Raw genomic sequence first — 23,240 nt, 5'->3', positions numbered from 1 at the left:
ATTAAGATAAACAGCTGAACGTGGCCTATCAGTCTTTTTAAGACTGTTGTCTCTGTCTACCCCGCAAGGGATATTGACGTAATTATATGTATTTATGTATGTAACATAACAATAACACAAAGAAAAAGAATCCATTTTGTATTGATCAAATTTCAGCAAAGACAAACGGATAATCTTCTCGAAACAAAGTTTCTTTGACAGTGATTTATATAATCAAATAATATTTCGATTGGAGCTATCTATACAGTCTTATATCTATATACATACATACATATATTCACGTCTATATCCCATGCTGGGTAGACAGGGCCACTAGTCTTAAAAAGTTTGGTTGGCCACGTTCAGCTGTTTGGCTCAATAGTATAATTGTGATTCAAAAATAGTGACAGGTTGCTAGACTATCACCGAAAAAAAAGATCTCAAGTTTATAAATAGATCTGTGCCTTCTAACTCATTATTTTGTAAGCGATAAATATTTCATTCATGTAACTCGGCTTTGTAAGATACTAATATAAATGATAATATGTCGGTTATATGATAAAAACCGGGTTTTCCCCTAGTTTTCCGATATTTCTCCGCCACAGATTACCAATACCCGGGTTCTACATCCGGCGGACCAAATGATCTGGGACAGTCCCATCATTGTATAACGATAAAGATTATAGTTCTGCTGGAGGCACGCTTTTGGTAGGGACCAGAGTGCCGTGTGGTTCCCGGCACCAATAAAATAGAATAGGATCACACTCCCTCTCATTCCCATGGATGTCGTAAAAGACGACTAAGGGATAGGCTTAAAAACTTGCGATTCTTCTTTCAAGCGATGGACTAGCACTGTCACTGTCACTATTTGAATCTCAATTCTATCACTAAGCCAAACAGCTGAACGTGGCCTATCAGTCTGTATAAGCCCACATTTAAGTTGCTATTTATCGCGCCGGAAAACTATCGCCGTTTAAAAGCGATAGATCTACGCGCTATAAAAACGGCGTCGCGCGTGCCATGCTACAAGGCGAGGGAAGGTAATGATACTGCATATATATATACTTTCCTTCCTTTCTCTTCTTAAAAAAAACAAAAAATTATACTATCTTCTTCTTAATTTATCAAGACTGTTGGCTCTGTCTACCCCGCAAGGGATATAGACGTGATTATATGTATGTATGTATGATCTTCTTCTTCCTCCTGGCTTTAGTCCCGGTCGCATCCTCATCTCTCTGGAGAGGAATCCGGGGTATGCCTTTGACCATGGATCCTAGATTGAGCAAATTAGGGTTTTACACGAAGCGACTCAAATTTGAACTGCACAACTTTTGCAGGTAAACCTAACCCGTATTGGATAGATCATGGTTACGCATCCAGTTGCCTGAATGTGGGAAGTTTTCTCACCATTCCCTAATCGTAAGAGCAATGGTTAGTATTCAAACTAATGTACATAACTACGAAAATAGTGATTGGTTCATGGCCGAGGAGGGATTTGAACCTGTGCCTTAGAAAAAAACATGTAACTATACTAATATTTTAATTTGTTTGTTTGTTTGTTTGAACGCGCTAATCTCAGGTAGTACTGGTTCGAATTTAAAAAAATCTTTTTGTGTTTAATACACAATTTATTGAGGAAGGCTTTAGGCTATATAACATGACGCTGCAACTTTATGGAGCAAAGAAATAATGTAATATGTGAAAAAACGGCGAAAATTATTCATCCTTGAGGGCTTCAATGATGTCCAAAATAACTATTCCACGCGGACGAAGTCGCGGGCACAGCTAGTAACTAATATAATCAGTATGCATGCAGCATACGCTATTCGTCGTATTAGGCATTTGACGGATGTGGCAACTGCTAAGCTAGTATATTTTAGTTATTTTCATAGTTTAATGTCATATGGTCTACTGCTTTGGGGATCAGCAGCAGACATACAAACTATTTTCATTTTACAAAAAAGGGCAATTCGATATATCTAGGGTCTTAAACAAAGAGATTCCCTTAGAGATTTTTTCAAAAACCTAAATATTTTAACTTTGCCCTCCCAATACATATTCGATAACATCATGCATGTTAGGAAAAACTTAGACTCTTTCAAAAAAGTAGGTGAATGTACTAGTAGATCACTGCGGAACAATTACAAGTTGTCGATCCCAGCACATCGGCTGGCTAAGGTAGGGAAATCATTTCTGATTAATTGTATAAGATTTTATAATAAATTACCAAAAAGTGTTCTTGAAATGAATGATAGAAAATTCAAACAGTATATTAAAGTTGAGCTTTGTAGGAAAGCCTATTACAGCACGGATGATTATATTAATGATATACATGTGTGGCCCGAGCTGGACATAATAGCCTCTTAATTCTTGTGTATTTTGACATGATCTTGACATAATTTGTACAGTATGTACATATTTTATTTTATATTTATTTTATTTGACGAAATATTCGTATTGACATAATCAGTTCTACATTCATACATGTTTTTTAATGTAGACAATGTGCATTCGTCCACGATTTTGATTTAAGAGATCTATATTTGTAAATTGACGTCCTATGAAAATGCTGCAGTGTAGTTTGTTCCGCCGCTTCTTCTACACATGCGCTTTGGAAGCGGTAGTAGTTATAATTAGATTTAAGTTATGTGACGTCAATAAGTGATACCTTGTATCCAATTTTGAAAATAAATCTATTCTATTCTATTCTATTCTATGCAGTATCGACAACCTGCCAACCTGTTTCCAGACTTCTTCATTATTGAACACCTTGAAACTCCCAAAAAGCCTTTACGAAGTTCTGAAACGCATTAAATTTAGCCCAGTAACATTACTCGGGTTTGGCTCAGCGCCAGACGAGTTTACAATCGATTTTAAACCTTAAGTGTTATGTCATAGTGATGAGTGTCTGTTGTTCAGACATTTTTTTAACAATTTAAAGTGATTGCTCTCTTATAGTAAGCTCTTTGTCGGATATCTACGGTTGGACATTGATTAATGTTGGATCCAATGTTTGGTGTTGGTGACAAATTTTTGGAATACTAACGTAGTCACCATCAATACTTTCATGCCAATATAAAGGGTAAAGATTTGTATTTTTTTTTAATAGAATATTTACCTTATTAATTAAATATTTACATTATGATTACAAGTTCCCAAAGATAGGCAGAGACTTGTCCTCTTCTTTAATATAAAGAATGCAGTTTTTTGACAAATTTCGACATAAGGTTAGCAGTGTATCTATAGCCTTTATCCTGGTAATTGTCAACGGAAGAGTCTAAATATCCATTAACATAATGGTGAGAGAGAGATTGTAGATTATAATCTCAATCTAAATTTTGAGTATGATGAAAAATCTTGGGATTTTTCTTTTAGGCGATGGGCTAGCAACCTGTCACTGTTTGGATCTCAATTTTATCATTAAGCCAAACAGCTGAACGTAGCCTATCAGTTTTCTGAAGACTATTGGCTCTGTCTACCCCGGAAGGGATATAGATATGATTATATGTATGTATGAAAAAAAATTAAGTTATGCGAATTCGACATACTAACTTTTTTTTCTATATTTTTTCGTTGCAGCTAAGATTTTAGATTCTAAAACAGGAATTTATGCTGGCGTGTATCAGCTGAGATCTCATCTTGTTTATCATCGGTAGGATGACGTAAAACGCAAAATTTTTTTTTTAAACCAGAAGTCCTTTTGTTGTCGTTTCAAAATGGACTTAATTGCAGTGATATTACTGTATTTCAGATGAAAACTTCCAGGAAAACTGGATTAACAGCAAAACTGAGTGAATCCAGTCCGGCCGGCATCGGCCCAACTTCGTATCGGAACTTTGAGAGTTAAATGTTTCTAACAATTATTGTTGTATCGGCCCAAGGAGTATATACCTAATGGAGAACGCATGAGAGGCAATTTTGCTGACAATTTTGTATGAATAATGAATTAATTGTTTATTATTTAGAGGTGGGTGGATGCAACTGCGATTATTATTTCACTTGTATAGTTCGAATATTTATCTATAGTTTAAGGATGCAGGGATTATGGCAAGTGAAAACATGTAGTCTCTACCTACCCAGGCCTATTCCGTTTTTGGGAAGAGGCGCGATTTATATTTGTTTAAATAATTCGCGTAATATTATGTGTGTGAGTAAACAAATAAATAAACCAGCCTCCGTAACGTGGCACGCGCGAAACCGTTTTTATCGCGCATTAAAATATCGCTGTATCTTGATCAAATTAAGGACGTCCTAGTAAAGGGTCAGGTCAAAAGTATCCGAAACCGCCGAGCTTGCATGAAGCGAGTTATGAATGTGGATGAAGCGAAGGAAGTATGCCGAGATCGTGGCAAGTGGAAAGAGGTAGTCTCTGCCTACCCCTCCGGGAAAGAGGGGTGATGTTATGTATGTATGTAAATAAATATATTATGACGTGAAACGGGACGGCGACAGCTTTATGCGCGATTAGAAAGACGTCACGCGTGTCATGCTTCGAGGGCAGGAGTTTTCTATATACTTAAAATAAATTTATTATATTCTTAAATTGACCAATAAAAATCATGACTTAACTTTTTTGGTAGGATTTTTTTATACTTTTTGTCGGAGACTAAAATTCACAGTTGGTGTATGTCCTCCGTGCGCTCTCCAGTGGATATTTCCTCTGTGTATAAAGAAATACCAACTTTTGTTCAACTATACGGGTTGACAATTGTGACTTTTTGAAAATGATTTTATCGGTTTTTTTTGCCTTCAGATGCTTTAGCTACACTGAAACTGTGGTGAAGTTGCATTTCTTTGTTGTGTTTGCTCCATTTGAAAATAATTGAGCTAACGTACAGATTGCACAGAAAACCAAGATTTCAGTCCTCTGGTCTTGGGAGGTAGAAGTACTGAGACATCTCTTCGACACTATAGTTCCGTGTGGTTCCCAGCACCAATACAAAAATTTCATTTAGTCTTTTCAAGACTGTTGGCTCTGTCTACCCCGCAAGGGATATGTATGTATGTATCTCTTCGACACAAGTCACAACAACCAATCACGCGAAGCTATCAGTCAAAAACAGCGAATATTCCAAATCGCGCGAGCAATGATTTCACAGATTGGAGCATATATACAACCTCCGACACAACATCGTCTGTCGCATGAAACCAGTGAAGAGGGTAAAAAGACCCTGACCACTCGCTCCAACTCCTGCACAGGAGTTTGGGAAGACCCCTCGTCGTCGTCTGTCGCGCGGTTCCCCAGGCGTCACACCAGCCTGGCGGAAGATCTTCCCTTTGGTGGCGGTCGAGCCGAATCATCGCTCCCGCTACATATGAAAAATATTAAAGTTGTTGTGATGGAATGATACGATAATTCAATTAGGTTAGGTTTCGAAGGTTGCGGAGGTCAGACGAGCGTCGTTTCGTGTAAAAACTTGACTTGCCCAATCCAGGATTCATCGTTAAATGCTCAAATTTGAATACAAAACTTTTATTCATTACTAGCTGTGCCTGCGACTTCGTCCACGTGGAATAGTTATTTTGGGCATCATTGAACCCCTTAAGGATGCTCCTTCCGCGATTTTTTTCACATTTTTCATTACTTCTTCGCTCCTAATAGTTGCAGCTAGACGTTATATAGCCTAAAGCCTTCCTCGATAAATGGTCTATTCAACACAAAAATAATTTTTCAATTCGAACCAGTAGTTCTTGAGATTAGCGCATTTAAACTAACAAACAAACTCTTTAGTTTTATAATATTAGTATAGATTAATCTAAGTGCCTATTTAAACTAAAAAAAATATTCTAATAGAATTATAACCAGAAATATGTACCTACAACTTACAAAAGAAAAAGAAATGAAAATAAAGTAACGCCTGTGCAATATAATCTTGCCGTCGTCGGGTCTTCCCACACTCCCTTAGGGGAGTCGGAGTAGATTGGTCAGGGCTTTTGGCCCTCTTCAATGGCATCATCGCTGCCTACGACTGTAGGCAGGTCGACGACGTCTGCCGCAAAGCAGCGAGGGGAGGGTTTCACCTGACGGTCCGGAGGGCAGGCGTGGAGCGGCGAGATGCCGCGCAGGTGGCTGTGTGATGACGCGTCCGCCCTCTCGAACACCTAGGTTCTCCCACTTCAGGTCCCTGAGGATCGTCGAGTTCCTCACGTAGCGCAGGGTTGTTTCCGACGACTGCTCTGAGACTTTGGTTCTCTTGGGCTCTGAGTCTTCTCCTGTTGGTCTCAGAGCAGTATGCGTACCACGCCGGGGCCGCGTACGTGAGGCGGGATCTGACGTACGTTTGGTAGATCCCGAGCTTCGTACTCAGGGGGAGGCTGAAGGAGAGAACTGCGTGAAGTCTTTCCCTGGCTGCCTTGGTCATGAAGCTTACACCCGCCCCTTTTATACCCTGCCGCCGCGAGACGCGTCGAGCGCGGCAACCGTTACGCAAAAATAATCCTTGTAGCAAGATTCAGTATTTACGCGCGATGACTTGTTTGCGTATTTCATTTCATGTATAGATAAGTTTGGTGTTTCTATACCGATTTCGATTATTTTTTTTTATTAAATAGGTATTTATATGAATTTTTAAGAATTACGAATGAGTGTAAGTGTTATTGGTATTATAAACGTCAGAGTAAAGAAATATAATCAGAAATCTTCGAACTGCTAAGCTATTAGGAATTACACGTGTTATTGTGAGTCAACCATAAAACATAGACTTATGCTGTCTTGGGATATTTTTTTAATAATTTTATTTAGAACTAGCTGTGCCCGCGACTTCGTTCGCGTGGAATAGTGACTATGAGCAGCGTTTTTTTTTAAATATATACTTATTTTTATTTTGGATCATAATCACAGTCATTTTGGGTAGCTAAAAAACCTACTTTAATGGCGCGGCGCGGTTCTCGGCGCGCTTTATATACCTACCCGCGCGCGCAGTCGTCGTATGCAACCGACAAACGTCCATCCTAAGCTGAACCGCGATTCCTAAACCGATAATTTTTATTTAACTTCTCTATAAAGATATTTATTATAAATAAAAATTATTATAAAGTTTCAGTAAATTCTACTAACAGAGAAAAAAAGTAGTTATTCGTAATAGAATTAACTCTTACTAATAATATAAACGCGAAACTTTGTATAGACGCATATTTGTTAGTCTTTCTCGCAAAAACTACTGAACAGATATGGATGAAATTTGGCAAACAGTTAGTTTAGGCTTGGAAATAACAACACTTATGTTACTTTTTACCGCGGGATAACATCTCAGACCCACGGGAAACTGGAAGGAATCTGTTCGACATTATTCTTAAAATTCAACAGCTTACAAACTACCTTCAGCCGTAAAAGAACAATGTTTTTTCATTCCCATGGGAGTACTATGATTTCCCTCGGTAAATTATTCTTATAGTTTATGATATCAGCCTAAACTAACTTAAGTAGAAAGAATTTAGATGAGCCCTTTTAATTTTTTTCCCATGGTAATCCAGTCAATTCCAAGGTAATAAGTAACTATAACATATTCTTTTAATGATTGTAATTTACCTATCTAGTAACAATGATCGACGTCGTTCGTTGACCGGAACAGGCGTTAAAAAAACAATATACTACCGATTCCCATGGGAAACGGATGTTTTCCCGCGGTAAAAAGTAGTCTTTATGTTGCGCCAGGCTCTAAAATATGTCGGTACAAAATTTCAACCAAATCCGTCAAATAGTTGCGGAGATTAATGGTGCCTATGTATAAGCATAGAATAGTGTTCGACGTGATTCTTTAATTTGACATAACTTTTTTATTTATGAACCGATTGACATGAAACAAACACTAAAGCATAACTGAAGCATACCACAATATATTCGTGAAAATTGCATCCAACTCGGTTCAGCCGTTTCTGAGATTAGCGTGAACAGACAAACAGACAAACCGACAAACAGACAAACCGACAAACAGACAAAAAAAAAGTTAATTACGTTTTTGGGTTCGACATCGACATAACAATAAGCCCTGCTATTTTTTTTATTTTTATTTTCAATGTACAGACAGCACTTTTCTACAATTTTATTATATGTATGGTGAATGGAGCTTTGCATGCCTTTATGAGCAGTCAGAAACTATCCAAAAAGGCTCGACTGGCTGTGCACAGGGGCGTGTTGGTCCCGACATTAATGTATGGGAGTGAAAGTTGGGTATGGCAAAAGAAGCATGAAAGCAGAATAAATGCAGTGGAAATGAGAGCGTTAAGGAGTATGATGGGTGTGAAATTGAGTGACAGGATAAGGAACAGCGTGATAAGGGAATGTTGTGATGTGAAAGAAGATGTAGTTACAGGAATAGAAAAGGGTATGTTAAGATGGTTCGGTCATGTGGAGAGGATGAATGAAAGCAGGTTGACTAAGCAGATATACAAGGAGAGTGTGGAGGGAAAGGTCGGAGTGGGAAGACCTAGACGAACGTATCTTGATCAAATTAAGGACGTCCTGGTAAAGGGTCAGGTCAAAAGTACCCGAAACCGCCGAGCTTGTATGAAGAGAGTTATGAATGTGGACGAAGCGAAAGAAGTATGCAGAGATCGTGGCAAGTGGAAAGAGGTAGTCTCTGCCTACCCCTCCGGGAAAGAGGCGTGATTTTATGTATGTATGTATGTTATTATATGTATAGAAGATTGTAATTTACCTATCTAGTAACAATGATCGACGTCGTTCGTTGACCGGAACAGGCGTTAAAAAAAACAATATACTACCGATTCCCATGGGAAACGGATGTTTTCCCGCGGTAAAAAGTAGTCTTTATGTTGCGCCAGGCTCTAAAATATGTCGGTACAAAATTTCAATCAAATCCGTCAAAAAGTTGCGGAGATTAATGGTGCCTATGTATAAGCATAGAATAGTGTTCGACGTGATTCTTTAATTTGACATAACTTTTTTATTTATGAACCGATTGACATGAAACAAACACTAAAGCATAACTGAAGCATAACACAATATATTCGTGAAAACCGCATCCAACTCGGTTCAGCCGTTTCTGAGATTAGCGTGAACAGACAAACAGACAAACTGACAAACAGACAAACCGACAAACAGACAAAAAAAAAGTTAATTACGTTTTTGGGTTCGACATCGACATAACAATAACCCCTGCTATTTTTTTTATTTTTATTTTCAATGTACAGACAGCACTTTTCTACAATTTTATTATATGTATATTTTTATTTTCAATGTACAGACAGCACTTTTCTACAATTTTATTATATGTATAGATAGATGTAATTTACCTATCTAGTAACAATGATCGACGTCGTTCGTTGACCGGAACAGGCGTTAAAAAAACAATATACTACCGATTCCCATGGGAAACGGATGTTTTCCCGCGGTAAAAAGTAGTCTTTATGTTGCGCCAGGCTCTAAAATATGTCGGTACAAAATTTCAACCAAATCCGTCAAATAGTTGCGGAGATTAATGGTGCCTATGTATAAGCATAGAATAGTGTTCGACGTGATTCTTTAATTTGACATAACTTTTTTATTTATGAACCGATTGACATGAAACAAACACTAAAGCATAACTGAAGCATACCACAATATATTCGTGAAAACCGCATCCAACTCGGTTCAGCCGTTTCTGAGATTAGCGTGAACAGACAAACAGACAAACCGACAAACAGACAAACCGACAAACAGACAAAAAAAAAGTTAATTACGTTTTTGGGTTCGACATCGACATAACAATAACCCCTGCTATTTTTTTTATTTTTATTTTCAATGTACAGACAGCACTTTTCTACAATTTTATTATATGTATAGAAAATAAAAATTATTATAAAGTTTCAGTAAATTCTACTAACAGAGAAAAAAAGTAGTTATTCGTAATAGAATTAACTCTTACTAATAATATAAACGCGAAACTTTGTATAGACGCATATTTGTTAGTCTTTCTCGCAAAAACTACTGAACAGATATGGATGAAATTTGGCAAACAGTTAGTTTAGGCTTGGAAATAACAACACTTATGTTACTTTTTACCGCGGGATAACATCTCAGACCCACGGGAAACTGGAAGGAATCTGTTCGACATTATTCTTAAAATTCAACAGCTTACAAACTACCTTCAGCCGTAAAAGAACAATGTTTTTTCATTCCCATGGGAGTACTATGATTTCCCTCGGTAAATTATTCTTATAGTTTATGATATCAGCCTAAACTAACTTAAGTAGAAAGAATTTAGATGAGCCCTTTTAATTTTTTTCCCATGGTAATCCAGTCAATTCCAAGGTAATAAGTAACTATAACATATTCTTTTAATGATTGTAATTTACCTATCTAGTAACAATGATCGACGTCGTTCGTTGACCGGAACAGGCGTTAAAAAAACAATATACTACCGATTCCCATGGGAAACGGATGTTTTCCCGCGGTAAAAAGTAGTCTTTATGTTGCGCCAGGCTCTAAAATATGTCGGTACAAAATTTCAACCAAATCCGTCAAATAGTTGCGGAGATTAATGGTGCCTATGTATAAGCATAGAATAGTGTTCGACGTGATTCTTTAATTTGACATAACTTTTTTATTTATGAACCGATTGACATGAAACAAACACTAAAGCATAACTGAAGCATACCACAATATATTCGTGAAAATTGCATCCAACTCGGTTCAGCCGTTTCTGAGATTAGCGTGAACAGACAAACAGACAAACCGACAAACAGACAAACCGACAAACAGACAAAAAAAAAGTTAATTACGTTTTTGGGTTCGACATCGACATAACAATAAGCCCTGCTATTTTTTTTATTTTTATTTTCAATGTACAGACAGCACTTTTCTACAATTTTATTATATGTATGGTGAATGGAGCTTTGCATGCCTTTATGAGCAGTCAGAAACTATCCAAAAAGGCTCGACTGGCTGTGCACAGGGGCGTGTTGGTCCCGACATTAATGTATGGGAGTGAAAGTTGGGTATGGCAAAAGAAGCATGAAAGCAGAATAAATGCAGTGGAAATGAGAGCGTTAAGGAGTATGATGGGTGTGAAATTGAGTGACAGGATAAGGAACAGCGTGATAAGGGAATGTTGTGATGTGAAAGAAGATGTAGTTACAGGAATAGAAAAGGGTATGTTAAGATGGTTCGGTCATGTGGAGAGGATGAATGAAAGCAGGTTGACTAAGCAGATATACAAGGAGAGTGTGGAGGGAAAGGTCGGAGTGGGAAGACCTAGACGAACGTATCTTGATCAAATTAAGGACGTCCTGGTAAAGGGTCAGGTCAAAAGTACCCGAAACCGCCGAGCTTGTATGAAGAGAGTTATGAATGTGGACGAAGCGAAAGAAGTATGCAGAGATCGTGGCAAGTGGAAAGAGGTAGTCTCTGCCTACCCCTCCGGGAAAGAGGCGTGATTTTATGTATGTATGTATGTTATTATATGTATAGAAGATTGTAATTTACCTATCTAGTAACAATGATCGACGTCGTTCGTTGACCGGAACAGGCGTTAAAAAAAACAATATACTACCGATTCCCATGGGAAACGGATGTTTTCCCGCGGTAAAAAGTAGTCTTTATGTTGCGCCAGGCTCTAAAATATGTCGGTACAAAATTTCAATCAAATCCGTCAAAAAGTTGCGGAGATTAATGGTGCCTATGTATAAGCATAGAATAGTGTTCGACGTGATTCTTTAATTTGACATAACTTTTTTATTTATGAACCGATTGACATGAAACAAACACTAAAGCATAACTGAAGCATAACACAATATATTCGTGAAAACCGCATCCAACTCGGTTCAGCCGTTTCTGAGATTAGCGTGAACAGACAAACAGACAAACTGACAAACAGACAAACCGACAAACAGACAAAAAAAAAGTTAATTACGTTTTTGGGTTCGACATCGACATAACAATAACCCCTGCTATTTTTTTTATTTTTATTTTCAATGTACAGACAGCACTTTTCTACAATTTTATTATATGTATATTTTTATTTTCAATGTACAGACAGCACTTTTCTACAATTTTATTATATGTATAGATAGATGTAATTTACCTATCTAGTAACAATGATCGACGTCGTTCGTTGACCGGAACAGGCGTTAAAAAAACAATATACTACCGATTCCCATGGGAAACGGATGTTTTCCCGCGGTAAAAAGTAGTCTTTATGTTGCGCCAGGCTCTAAAATATGTCGGTACAAAATTTCAACCAAATCCGTCAAATAGTTGCGGAGATTAATGGTGCCTATGTATAAGCATAGAATAGTGTTCGACGTGATTCTTTAATTTGACATAACTTTTTTATTTATGAACCGATTGACATGAAACAAACACTAAAGCATAACTGAAGCATACCACAATATATTCGTGAAAACCGCATCCAACTCGGTTCAGCCGTTTCTGAGATTAGCGTGAACAGACAAACAGACAAACCGACAAACAGACAAACCGACAAACAGACAAAAAAAAAGTTAATTACGTTTTTGGGTTCGACATCGACATAACAATAACCCCTGCTATTTTTTTTATTTTTATTTTCAATGTACAGACAGCACTTTTCTACAATTTTATTATATGTATAGATATTTCCGTAATACATGGTTTCGCTGTAGCTTTAACCATTAAGGCTGCACACGCGACGGAAGCTTAAAAAATCAAGTAACTTCTCCCGTTTTCCCAACATTTACTTTCACTGCTCTGCTCCTACTGATTGTAGCGTAATGAAAAGTATACTATAACCTGCTCAGGAGTATGAAGAATAACTGTACCAAGTTTCGTTGAAATCCGTCAAGTAGTTTTTGTTTCTATAAAGAACATACAGACAGACAGACAGACAGACAAAAATTTTACTGATTGCATTTTTGGCATCAGTATCGATCACTAATCACCCCCTGATAGTTATTTTGAAAATATATTCAATGTACAGAATTGACCTCTCTACAGATTTATTATAAGTATATAGATATAGATTATGGGACACTTCAACATGTATTTGTATTTATTATAAAATATAGTATCGTTGTGTTAGTATCTAGTAACACAAGTCTCGAACTTACTTCGAGGCTATCTCAATCTGTGTAATTTGCCCTGTATATATTTATTTGTAGGTATTTATTTTTTTAATATTTGTGCCGGGAACCACACGGCACCTATATATAAAGAAACTAGAAAGGTATTTTGTAATGAAAACAATCTAGCGCCAAAGGCCGAGAAGCTAAAGGCTTTCATCAAAGCCATCCACTTTGTCATTAGACAGACTAGGCCGTGTCGTTGAGATAAAGACAGTTTTAATTAAAGTTAGGTCAAAGGTTTCTGCATCGATGCACATGACCTCTTCTTCCTCCAAGCTTTAGGCCCGGCTGTATCCTCACCTCTCTGGAGAGGAGCCCGGGGTATGCCTTTGACCTGATGCTGGATTAGGTCGGTCACCGCCTAAAAGAAGAATCCCAAGTTTATTAGCCATTCCCTCGGTTGCCTTTAGGACAAAGATGATGATCAGTCTATTCAAGATTCTGTCTACCCCGCAAGGGATATAGACGTGACTGTATGTATGATGCTGTTCGATTAATGGTTCAAAGGTAGTTTAACACAAATACTTTTAATTTGAATTTGAATTCTACTTGAAAAAAAAAGGAATTACCAAAAACAAAACGATGTTAAGTTTTTTTTAGATATTTCCTTGTTATTGGAGATTTTTTTATGAACTTGCAGATGAGACACGTCTTAACAATTTGTCCAAAAAGCGTAGAGAAATATCTAATCTTGTAACGTTGTCTTCTGAGACCCAGATCTTGAATTATAAATGGAAAAAAACACAAACTGTACCGATCATGAGAATGTCAAACCGAAAAGTGTTGTATCATAGTCATATTTTATGTAACTTTTTCAGAGAAGGATTTTCAGTTTCGCAAAAATATTGCAAAATGAAGTAACAAGATAATTTAATGCTGTTACGGTGAGGGAAAACATAGAATTGTAAATGTTGGCAACTTGATGAATAAATATGGGTAAGATTCCCCTGTAAAGGTTGCGGAGGTCAGACGGGAGTCTCTACGTGTAAAAATCTGACCCAAAACAGGATTGTAAACTATAGAAAACAAACATAAAATCACGTCTATATCCCTAGCGGGGTAGACAGAGCTTACTTAAAAAATTAACTTTTTGAACACATAATTTTAGACCTAAGTTTGTGGCTAGCTCTATTGTACCCACATATATTTATTTACAGGCTATTTGTCTACCTGAAAACCCACCGGGAGCCGAGCCCGTCTAAAAATCTAGCTGCTATAGTAAATTAAAAGAGTCGTTTTATACGTGCCGTGTGGTTCCCGACACCAATGAAAAAAGAATAGGACCACTCCATCTCTTTCCCATGGATGTCGTAAAAGGCGACTAAGGAATGGGCTTACACAAACTTGGTACCTATTCTTTTTTTAGGCGATGGGCTAGCAACCTGTCACTATTTGAATCTCAATTCTATCATTAAGCCAAATAGCTGAACGTGGCCATTCAGTCTTTTCAAGACCGTTGGCTCTGTCTACCCCGCAAGGGATATAGACGTGACCATATGTATGTATATCGTTTTATAGGCGGGGCCCGCTTATCTGAGTGGCAGTCACTTTACGTTGATCGCGTCCAATTGCCCGCATTCACTTTGATTAAATACACTATTCCAGTAATGTACAGTGGGCGAAATGGCAAGTGTGTGAGGGATTCATACATTTATTTTATTCGTTCATTCTTTACTAGCTGTTGCCTGCGACTCTGTCCGCTTCAAAACTATAAATTTTGACTAGGTAATTATTGCAACAACTATATGCCACAAGTCACAAAAATAATAAAAATTAAATCACGCGACGCTATCAGTCGAAAACAGCGAATAACCTAAATCGCGGACTGGAGCTACATATATATAGTATACAACCTCCGACACAACATCGTCTGTCGCGCGGTTCCCCAGGCGTCACACCAGCCTGGCGGAAGATCTTCCCTTTGTGGCGGTCTGTGAAGTTAAATAAAAACCGGTTAATAGTTTTTGCACACATATAGGTACTTACACCCTTATAAACTTTCACGTTTGTAATACTGTTGTTGACGGCCTCTGTGGCGCAGCGGTAGTACGCATGTCTGTGACACCGGAGGTCCCGGGTTCGAATCCCGGCCAGGGCATGATGAGAAAAGATCTTTTTATAATTGGTCTGGGTCTTGGATGTTTATCTATATAAGTATATATTATAAAATATATTATCGTTGTGTTAGTATCTCGTAACACAAGTCTCGAACTTACATCGAGGCTAACTCAATATGTGTAATTTGTCCTGTATATATTTAATTAAATAATACTAGTAAGAAATAAGTACGTACTGACCGTGGCCTTACAGTCTTTCCAAGACTGTTGGCTCTGTCTACCCCGCAAGGTACATATATGTGATTAAAAGTAGCGGCATCATTAATTTCGCAAACAATTCCCAAGGGATTCGTCCTTCGTATAAATAATGTACAGCATTATCTTAATTTAGAATGGTAAGCGACGCGCGTGATTGGCTGCAAAGGGTTTGAGGCTACACTGTTTTGGGTAGGCCCGAATCGGTTGACAGATGTCTGGTTTGAAGAAATAACTAGGATGAATTCTATGTGAACGCAAAATAAATATATTATGGCATGTTCGAGAATATATTTAGGAAATATATACATATGTACATACATACATAAAATCACGCATTTTTCCCGGAGGGGTAGGCAGAGACTACATCTTTCCACTTGCCACGATCTCTGCATACTTCCTTCGCTTCATCCACATTCATAACTCTCTTCATGCAAGCTCGGCGGATTCGGGCACTCTTGACCTGACCTTTAGGAAATATGTTACTCACTTTAACTGTGTCATGTGATATTATTATTACTTATATAATACGTTTTAAACTTATTATTATTCGTGTTAAACTTAAATGTGCCGTGTGGTTCCGGCACCAATACAAAAAGAATAGGACCACTCCATCTCTTTCCCATGGATGTCGTAAAATGCGACTAAGGGATAGGCTTACAAACTTGGGATTCTTTTCTAGGCGATGGGCTAGCAACCTGTCACTATTTGAATCTCAATTCTATCATTAAGCCAAATAGCTCAACGTACCCATTCAGTCTTTTCAAGACTGTTGACTCTGTCTACCCCGCAAGGGATAAAGACGTGACCATATGTATGTTAAACTTAAATGCGTTTTGTATTCACTCATATATGGAGCAAGCGTTTCGTTACCCCTAGCGACAAATAGGTGTGTCTCAGGAGAAGCAAAACAAAACAAAACAAAACATTTGTTTGTTTCGCCGGAGACGCTCTAAGTGGCCCCTACAGCGACACACTTTAAGAATGTGTTTACAAGTACTTAGTTTCTGTGTTTTTAAGTTAAGTAAAAATTTACTGAGCAAACCTTTTTCTATATCACTTAACAAGTTATCACAGCCTGTGGTCTTAGAGAAGAATCTCATTTTTTAAATCAAAATCTCTTTTAGGCGATTGGCTAGCAACCTTTCACTACCTATTTGAATCTCAATTTTATCATAAAGTTAAACAGCTGAACGTGAAAACCTATCAGGTTTTCATGACTGTTTTGATCTGGGAAAACGGATCAAACAGTCAGCAAATCCTGCAGGGGATATAGACGTGATTATACGTACATACATATGGTCACGTCTATATCCCTTGCGGGGTAGACAGAGCCAACAGGCTTGAAAAGACTGAATGGCCACGTTCAGCTGACGTGATTATATGTTCAAAATTCAAAAAAAAAATTCAAAATTCAAAATTTTTATTCATTATTATAGGATACTATTATATCGCTTAATAATTGTCGTATGGTTTAACAACTTGGTTGACGTCAAATAAATTACTTAAAAACTAAGTTTACTGCCGCTTCCAAGGCGTCAGTGCAGAAGAAGCGGTAACAAACTGCTATGTTATGTCTAAATCTTAAGATAAGTAGCTGGTATACACTACGTCTATTCTTCGCTATATATTTAATCACGTTTTATGACATCTATGGGTAAGAGATGGAGTGCACTGCACTAGCACCTAGTTCATAACTGAAAAGCGTATTGCTCTATCTATAGCAATAAATTCGTTGAGTTGTGACCTTTTTGTATTGTTGCAAGTCACATTACAATTAAAAAAAAAAAAAAACAAGAAATTGTAAATTGTGTGTAGCAAATCATATAAATGAACCTATCTATCTAAGCCTATTCTTTTTTCAATTGGTGCCGGGAACCACACAACACATCATGTTTAGACTACCATTCTCTAAAACAATTTTCTCATCTTTCCAGACAATGTCAAGTCCGAAACTCCTGGCCGCGTGTCTCTTTCTATCCCTGGTGGGAGTAGGCAACAGCATCAGGTGCTGGCAATGCGGCCAGTACAGCGACGGAGTGGGTTCCATCACGCCCTGCAACAACCGCACTGCAGCCAAGTTGGAGGAGTGCCCGAGCAACGCCAGATATTGTATCGTGAGTGCATACATACATACAAACATACAAACATACAAACATGCAAACATACAAACATACAAACATACAAACATACAAACATACAAACATACAAACATACAAACATACAAACATACAAACATACAAACATACAAACATACAAACATACAAACATACAAACATACAAACATACAAACATACAAACATACAAACATACAAACATACAAACATACAAACATACAAACATACAAACATACAAACATACATACATATGGTCACGTCTATATCCCTTGCGGGGTAGACAGAGCCAACAGTCTTGAAAAGACTGAATGGCCACGCTCAGCTATTTGGCTTTATGATAGAATTGAGATTCAAATAGTGACAGGTTGCTAGCCCATCGCCTAAAAAATGAATCCCAATTTTGTAAGCCTATCCCTTAGTCGCCTTTTACGACATCCATGGGAAAGAGATAGAGTGGTCCTATTCTTTTTCATTGGTGCCGGGAACCACACGGCACTAGTAAAAATTATATTCTTTTTAAACCATATTCCTCCTGGCTTTAGTCCCGGTTGCATCCTCGCCTCTCTGGAGAGGAGCCCGGGATACGCCTTTGACCATGAGTCATGAACTGGGTGAATCAGGTTTTTACACGAAGCGACTCCCATCTGTCCTCAGCAACCTTTGCAGGTAAACCTTACCCATATCGGATTCATGATTACACTTCCAATTGCCTGAATGTGCAGGTTTCCTCACAATGTAGAGAGTATCGGTTAGTATTAAAACTAATGTACCTAAATACCTTTGAAAATAGTCATTGGTACATGGCCGAGGTGGGATTTGAACCTGTGCCTTTCAGCGCAGTACGCAGTTTAACCGCACTTTACATCTAAACATAACAAACATCAAACAACCTTGGTTTTAACTAACTAAGTAACTCACAATCATTTTTAACTAACCCACAAACGAATTGAGTACCTCCTCTTCAATTGCAATCATTTTAAAAATGACTTTTTTATACATACATACATATGATCACGTCTATATCCCTTGCGGGGTAGACAGAGCCAACAGTCTTGAAAAGACTGATCGGCCACGTTCAACTATTTGGCTTAATTATAGAATTGAGATTCAAATAGTGACAGGTTGCTAGCCCATCGCCCAAAAAAGAATCACAAGTTTGTAAGCCCCTTAGTCGCCTTTTACGACATCCATGGGAATGAGATGAAGTGACTTTTTTATGTTTTTTTATATTGTATTGATCTCTGAAAATCCTGAAAGTTCAGGATATAAGGCGGTAAAGATATCAGGAACCAATTCCGTTCAAATCGTCTTTGTTTCCCAATGGCAAGCGATTCCCTCGCGTTAGATATCGTCTAGTTCACGATAATTCCGTGATACCCTTTTTGATAAGCTGGGCGAGAAATGGGAGCCATTTTGACAAGAGGATAAGAGTGTAGGTGACCTACTAACATAATTACATGTGTAAGTACATCAAGCTCCACGTGGAATAGTTAATTTGGGCATCATTGAAACCCTCAAGAATGTTCCCCGTTTTTTTTCACATTTTCCATTATTTCTTTGCTTCTAATAGTTGCAGCGTGATGTTATATAGCCTTCTCAATAAATGGACTATTCAACACAAAAATATTTTTTTAATTCGAGCCAGTAATTCTTATAAATCAGCTTTCAAACAAGCAAACGCGGGCACAGCTAATACACATACATATAATAATTATGTGAGTGTTTATAAAGCCAAGTCGGAAATTTTCGCTTGGGTGAGAACTAAATTTCAGCAATTCCTTTTTAGGTCTGTTGCCAAGACAGCTTTGCTCAGAATCAAAAGCGTTAATTTGCAACACTCGGTCATAGATATAACGATCGTGTAGATACGGCAAAACATTTATAAAACAAATGCACGTTTATACATATACATGTTTAACATTAAATATAATACTAATTGTTTGTCATAAATAAATTATGAATCGAAAATAATAATCCATACATATAATAAAACTGTAACTGAACTTTGTCTGTACATTGAAGATATTTAAGAAAAAAAATTATAAGGGGTCTTTTTAGGGTCAATAGAAGCCAAAACAATTTTTTTTAGAATTTTTGTCTGTCTGTCTGTCCGTCTGTCTGTCTGTATGTTTGTACGCGCATCACGCAAAATCTACCGAACGGATTTGAACGAAATTCGGCACACATATAGCTATTAACCTGGATTAGAATATAGGCTACTTTTTATCCTGAAATTCTATCCCAAGGGGATGAAATAGGGGGTGCAAGTTTGTATGGAACTTCGTCATTTTTGAATCGATATAAAAAGCTATAAATAATTAATTATCATATTTATAATGATGAGATGATTAAAAAAATAGCATTTTATTGATTTAATTCATTATGCTTTGTTTTTTGATTAAGTTCCCGTGGTTTAGATATTTATTTTTTTTCCCACCCGATACGAGATGGCGCCTCATGAGAATTTAAGAAATAACACGATTGTAGCCGCTGGCAAAATTTTCAATTTATTAGAAATTCTTTTTTTCATTGATTTAGTTTCGCCAGTACTTACCGTTTCACCACATCTTTGAGAAGATTTTTTTTTATGTAGGTAGTTTGACGCGCCCCGCATCGGCGACAATGCTTCGCTCAAGATTAGCAGGAATAACACACAATGTAGTAACGCCAGTACTTACCGTTTCACCATTGATTTAGTTCCCGTGGTTTAGATATTTATTTTTTGACTACCCGATACTAGATGGCGCCACATGAGAATTAAAAGTATTATTATAGTTTACAAAAAAAGGGCCATTCGAGCTATCTACGGCTTAAAACAAATAGATTCACTTAGAGATTTTTTCAAAACCCATAATATTTTAACATTGCCCTCACAATACTGAAGAATTTGTTTGTTTGTTTGAACGCGCTAATCTCAGGAATTACTGGTTCGAATTTAAAAATTCTTTTTGTGTCTAATAGACCATTTATCGAGGAAGGCTTTAGGCTATTTATTTTCAGGCTGCAACTATTAGGAGCGAAGAAATAATGAAAAATGAGAAAAAAACGGGGAAAATTATTCCTCCTTGAGGGCTTCAATGATGCACAAAATAACTATTCCACGCGGACGAAGTCGCGGGCACAGCTAGTCCGAAAATAAATGATTAAAATAGTGAATTAGCAAAAGTTATAATTATTAATTTTAAGAATATTTTACAAGAAATATGTACTTTTGGCAAAATATTTTAATTTTACCGTTTAAAAAGTTACTGGTTAAATTCCTCCTACGAAAAAATTTCCTTAAGACGCGACGATGATTACAAACTATATAATAATTCTAGACATACCATGACTACCATTTAAAATTGGATAACTCAGGTAAGTTCTCACGAAAATAATAATTCTGTCTGTGAATTTAGAAGGTCTATGTACGTTTTAAATCAGGTTGAGCTAATTACAATTAAGATTCCCTTTTCCTGTCTTAATTTATTTATTTTGAACAAAAATGAATGAGATTCCCGCTGGAATATTTAATTTAATATTCTTTTACCTACAAACATAATTCACTAAGGGTAAGAGTAAATAAATTAAGGCCCAAAACATTATTTAATGAATGTAAACAAGGCTTAGGACGACGTGAATATTATGCTAATATTTAATTTTGTCTGGAAATAAAGTGAATGCGCTATGTTAATTATTTTTAAAATTGAGAATTATTTTTTAAAATTACATACATACTTACATAAAGTCACGTCTATCAGCTGGCTGCTAGTCCATCGCCTACATGAGGAATCCCAAATTTATAAGCCTTTCCCTTAGTCGCCTCTTACGACATCCATGGGAAAGATATGGAGTGATTACTATTCTAAGTACTATTCTGAAGTGAACAACGAACAGTGAACAATAAACGAACAAAAATTCGGCAAAATCAAGACCACAGATAATAAATCTTTTATAAATTCCAAATTTTATAAAAATTAATACAGAAAAAAAAACTTCTTATCTCTCTTATCGAGATATAGAAAGAAGAAAACTCATTTGATAGTCAAACCTCTGTTATCAAACATTCTCATCAATTTTCAATATCGTTTTTGCCTTAATTCCATTAATCATATATTTCTTGTAGTGACCAGATAAAACTTAATTGAGCACGCCAATAAATATTGAGAAATTTAACGTCCGGCGTTAAATTTCTTAGAGGCAGTAAAGAAGTATAAAACACAAGGTTCTGTCCGCAGCTTCACTTGCGCGAATTTAGCGTCACCTACACACGCGAATTTAGCGCCACCTTCAAAAGAATATTGATGTTTTGCAAATCCCATGGAAACTGTAGTTGTTGTTTGTTAGGGTTTAAAAAATACGCTATGTCCTTCTCCAGACTCCTAATCATAAATAGGTACGCAAAATTTCAAGATTAGTTTAGCAGATAACGCGCGAAGAGATAAAAAACAAAGAAATAAATTTATTTAAACAAAAAACTTTACTTAGTGAATTATTAACTTTGATAAATATGTTAATCAAGATGTTTCATGGGCGTCTGTTAAATTAAACTTATTTTATTTATTGTTAAAATTTTCACGAGAAAGATTGACTTAAGATTTCTGTGAGAGTTTATTTTTCGCTTGCTAAATAAATAAATTGTCTCATGACGCTTCACTCCGTGTGGTTCCCGGCACCAACACAAAAAAGAATAGGACCACTCCATCTCTTTCCCATGGATGTTGTAAAAGGCGACTAAGGGATAGGCTTACCAACTTGGGTTTTTTTTTATGCGATGAGCTAGCAACCGTAAATACTCTTACGGTGAAAGAAAACATCGTGAGGAAACCTGCACATTCAGGCAACTGGATGTGTAACCATGATCCAACGCGGATTTTTTTCCTATTTTATTTGTTTAGCAATGGGTTTTATTCGCAATTTAATAAATATCCAATGCGGGTTAGGTTAGGTTAGGTCGTTATGATTCCAGAGGGCATTGTGGTGAAATGCCTGCGATCCCATGATGCCCTCAAAATGGCAAGAAGGGCGCACGGAGGGGTTTTAGTGGGTAGGCTGGTACATTAGCTGCCAGGAGTCCCACGCTCTCCCGGGTGAAGACCCGGGGGGTTGTCCGTAAAAAATGATTTCCCCTTCGATTCCAATTATTACACGTAATGATTGTGGAGGTCAGATGGGAATCGCTCCATATAAAAACCTGACTCTGTCATGTCCAGGGTAAGGATGTACCCCGGGCTCCTCTCCTGGGGTGGTGAGGATATAACAGGGATTATTGCCAGGAGGAAGATTCAATTCAAAATCAAAACTATTATTCATTATTATGAGACATTTCAACTTAACTATCTTTTGGTTTCACAACATTGGTTGACGTCAAATAATTTACTTAAAACTATATCTACTGCCGCTTCCAAAGGGTCAGAAAAAGATGAAGGCTTTTTATAAAATTTAAAGCTTTGTGCCTTAGATTAAGAAAAAACAATATTCTCTATCGTGCGAAATCCTAAATGACCAAGCAATTCTTTTTCAGTTATCAAACATCTTAAGACCGCTATCAATCAAGCTAAAGCCCTACGTATAATAAATTTGGCCAGAGACAAAATGCTTTTCTTTTTTTTTATAATGTCGGAGGTACAGTCGTAAACGTAATTTGGTATACATGGATGTGATACTTATTAATATATATATATTTTTTACTTTACCCAAATAATATGTATAAATTTCTTCCTGTGCAGATAAGCAGTGAAAGTTAATCAAGGGAAATGATAATATGATTTTATACAATTTTACTGAAGCTAATGTTTGTAAATCAATTTCT

At 36.9% G+C, this 23,240-nt stretch overlaps 1 protein-coding gene across 2 annotated transcripts in view; it reads left to right on the top strand.

Moving 5' to 3' along the window:
- LOC106129284 (toxin S6C6) overlaps window positions 1–23,240 on the top strand; it is an 87,682-nt gene that overhangs the window by 32,779 nt on the left and 31,663 nt on the right. For both annotated transcript variants that reach the window (XM_060950990.1, XM_060950991.1), the window contains exon 2: window positions 17,270–17,449. In XM_060950990.1, coding sequence (XP_060806973.1) covers window positions 17,273–17,449 — 177 coding nt within the window. In that variant the 5' untranslated portion in view covers window positions 17,270–17,272. The remainder of the gene's footprint in view (window positions 1–17,269; window positions 17,450–23,240) is intronic.

The sequence above is a fragment of the Amyelois transitella genome, chromosome 23, assembly GCF_032362555.1.
Source record: "Amyelois transitella isolate CPQ chromosome 23, ilAmyTran1.1, whole genome shotgun sequence".
NCBI classification, from domain to species: Eukaryota; Metazoa; Arthropoda; class Insecta; order Lepidoptera; family Pyralidae; genus Amyelois; species Amyelois transitella.
Note: the sequence above shows the minus strand (reverse complement) of the source record. Positions and strands in the feature narration are given on the sequence as shown.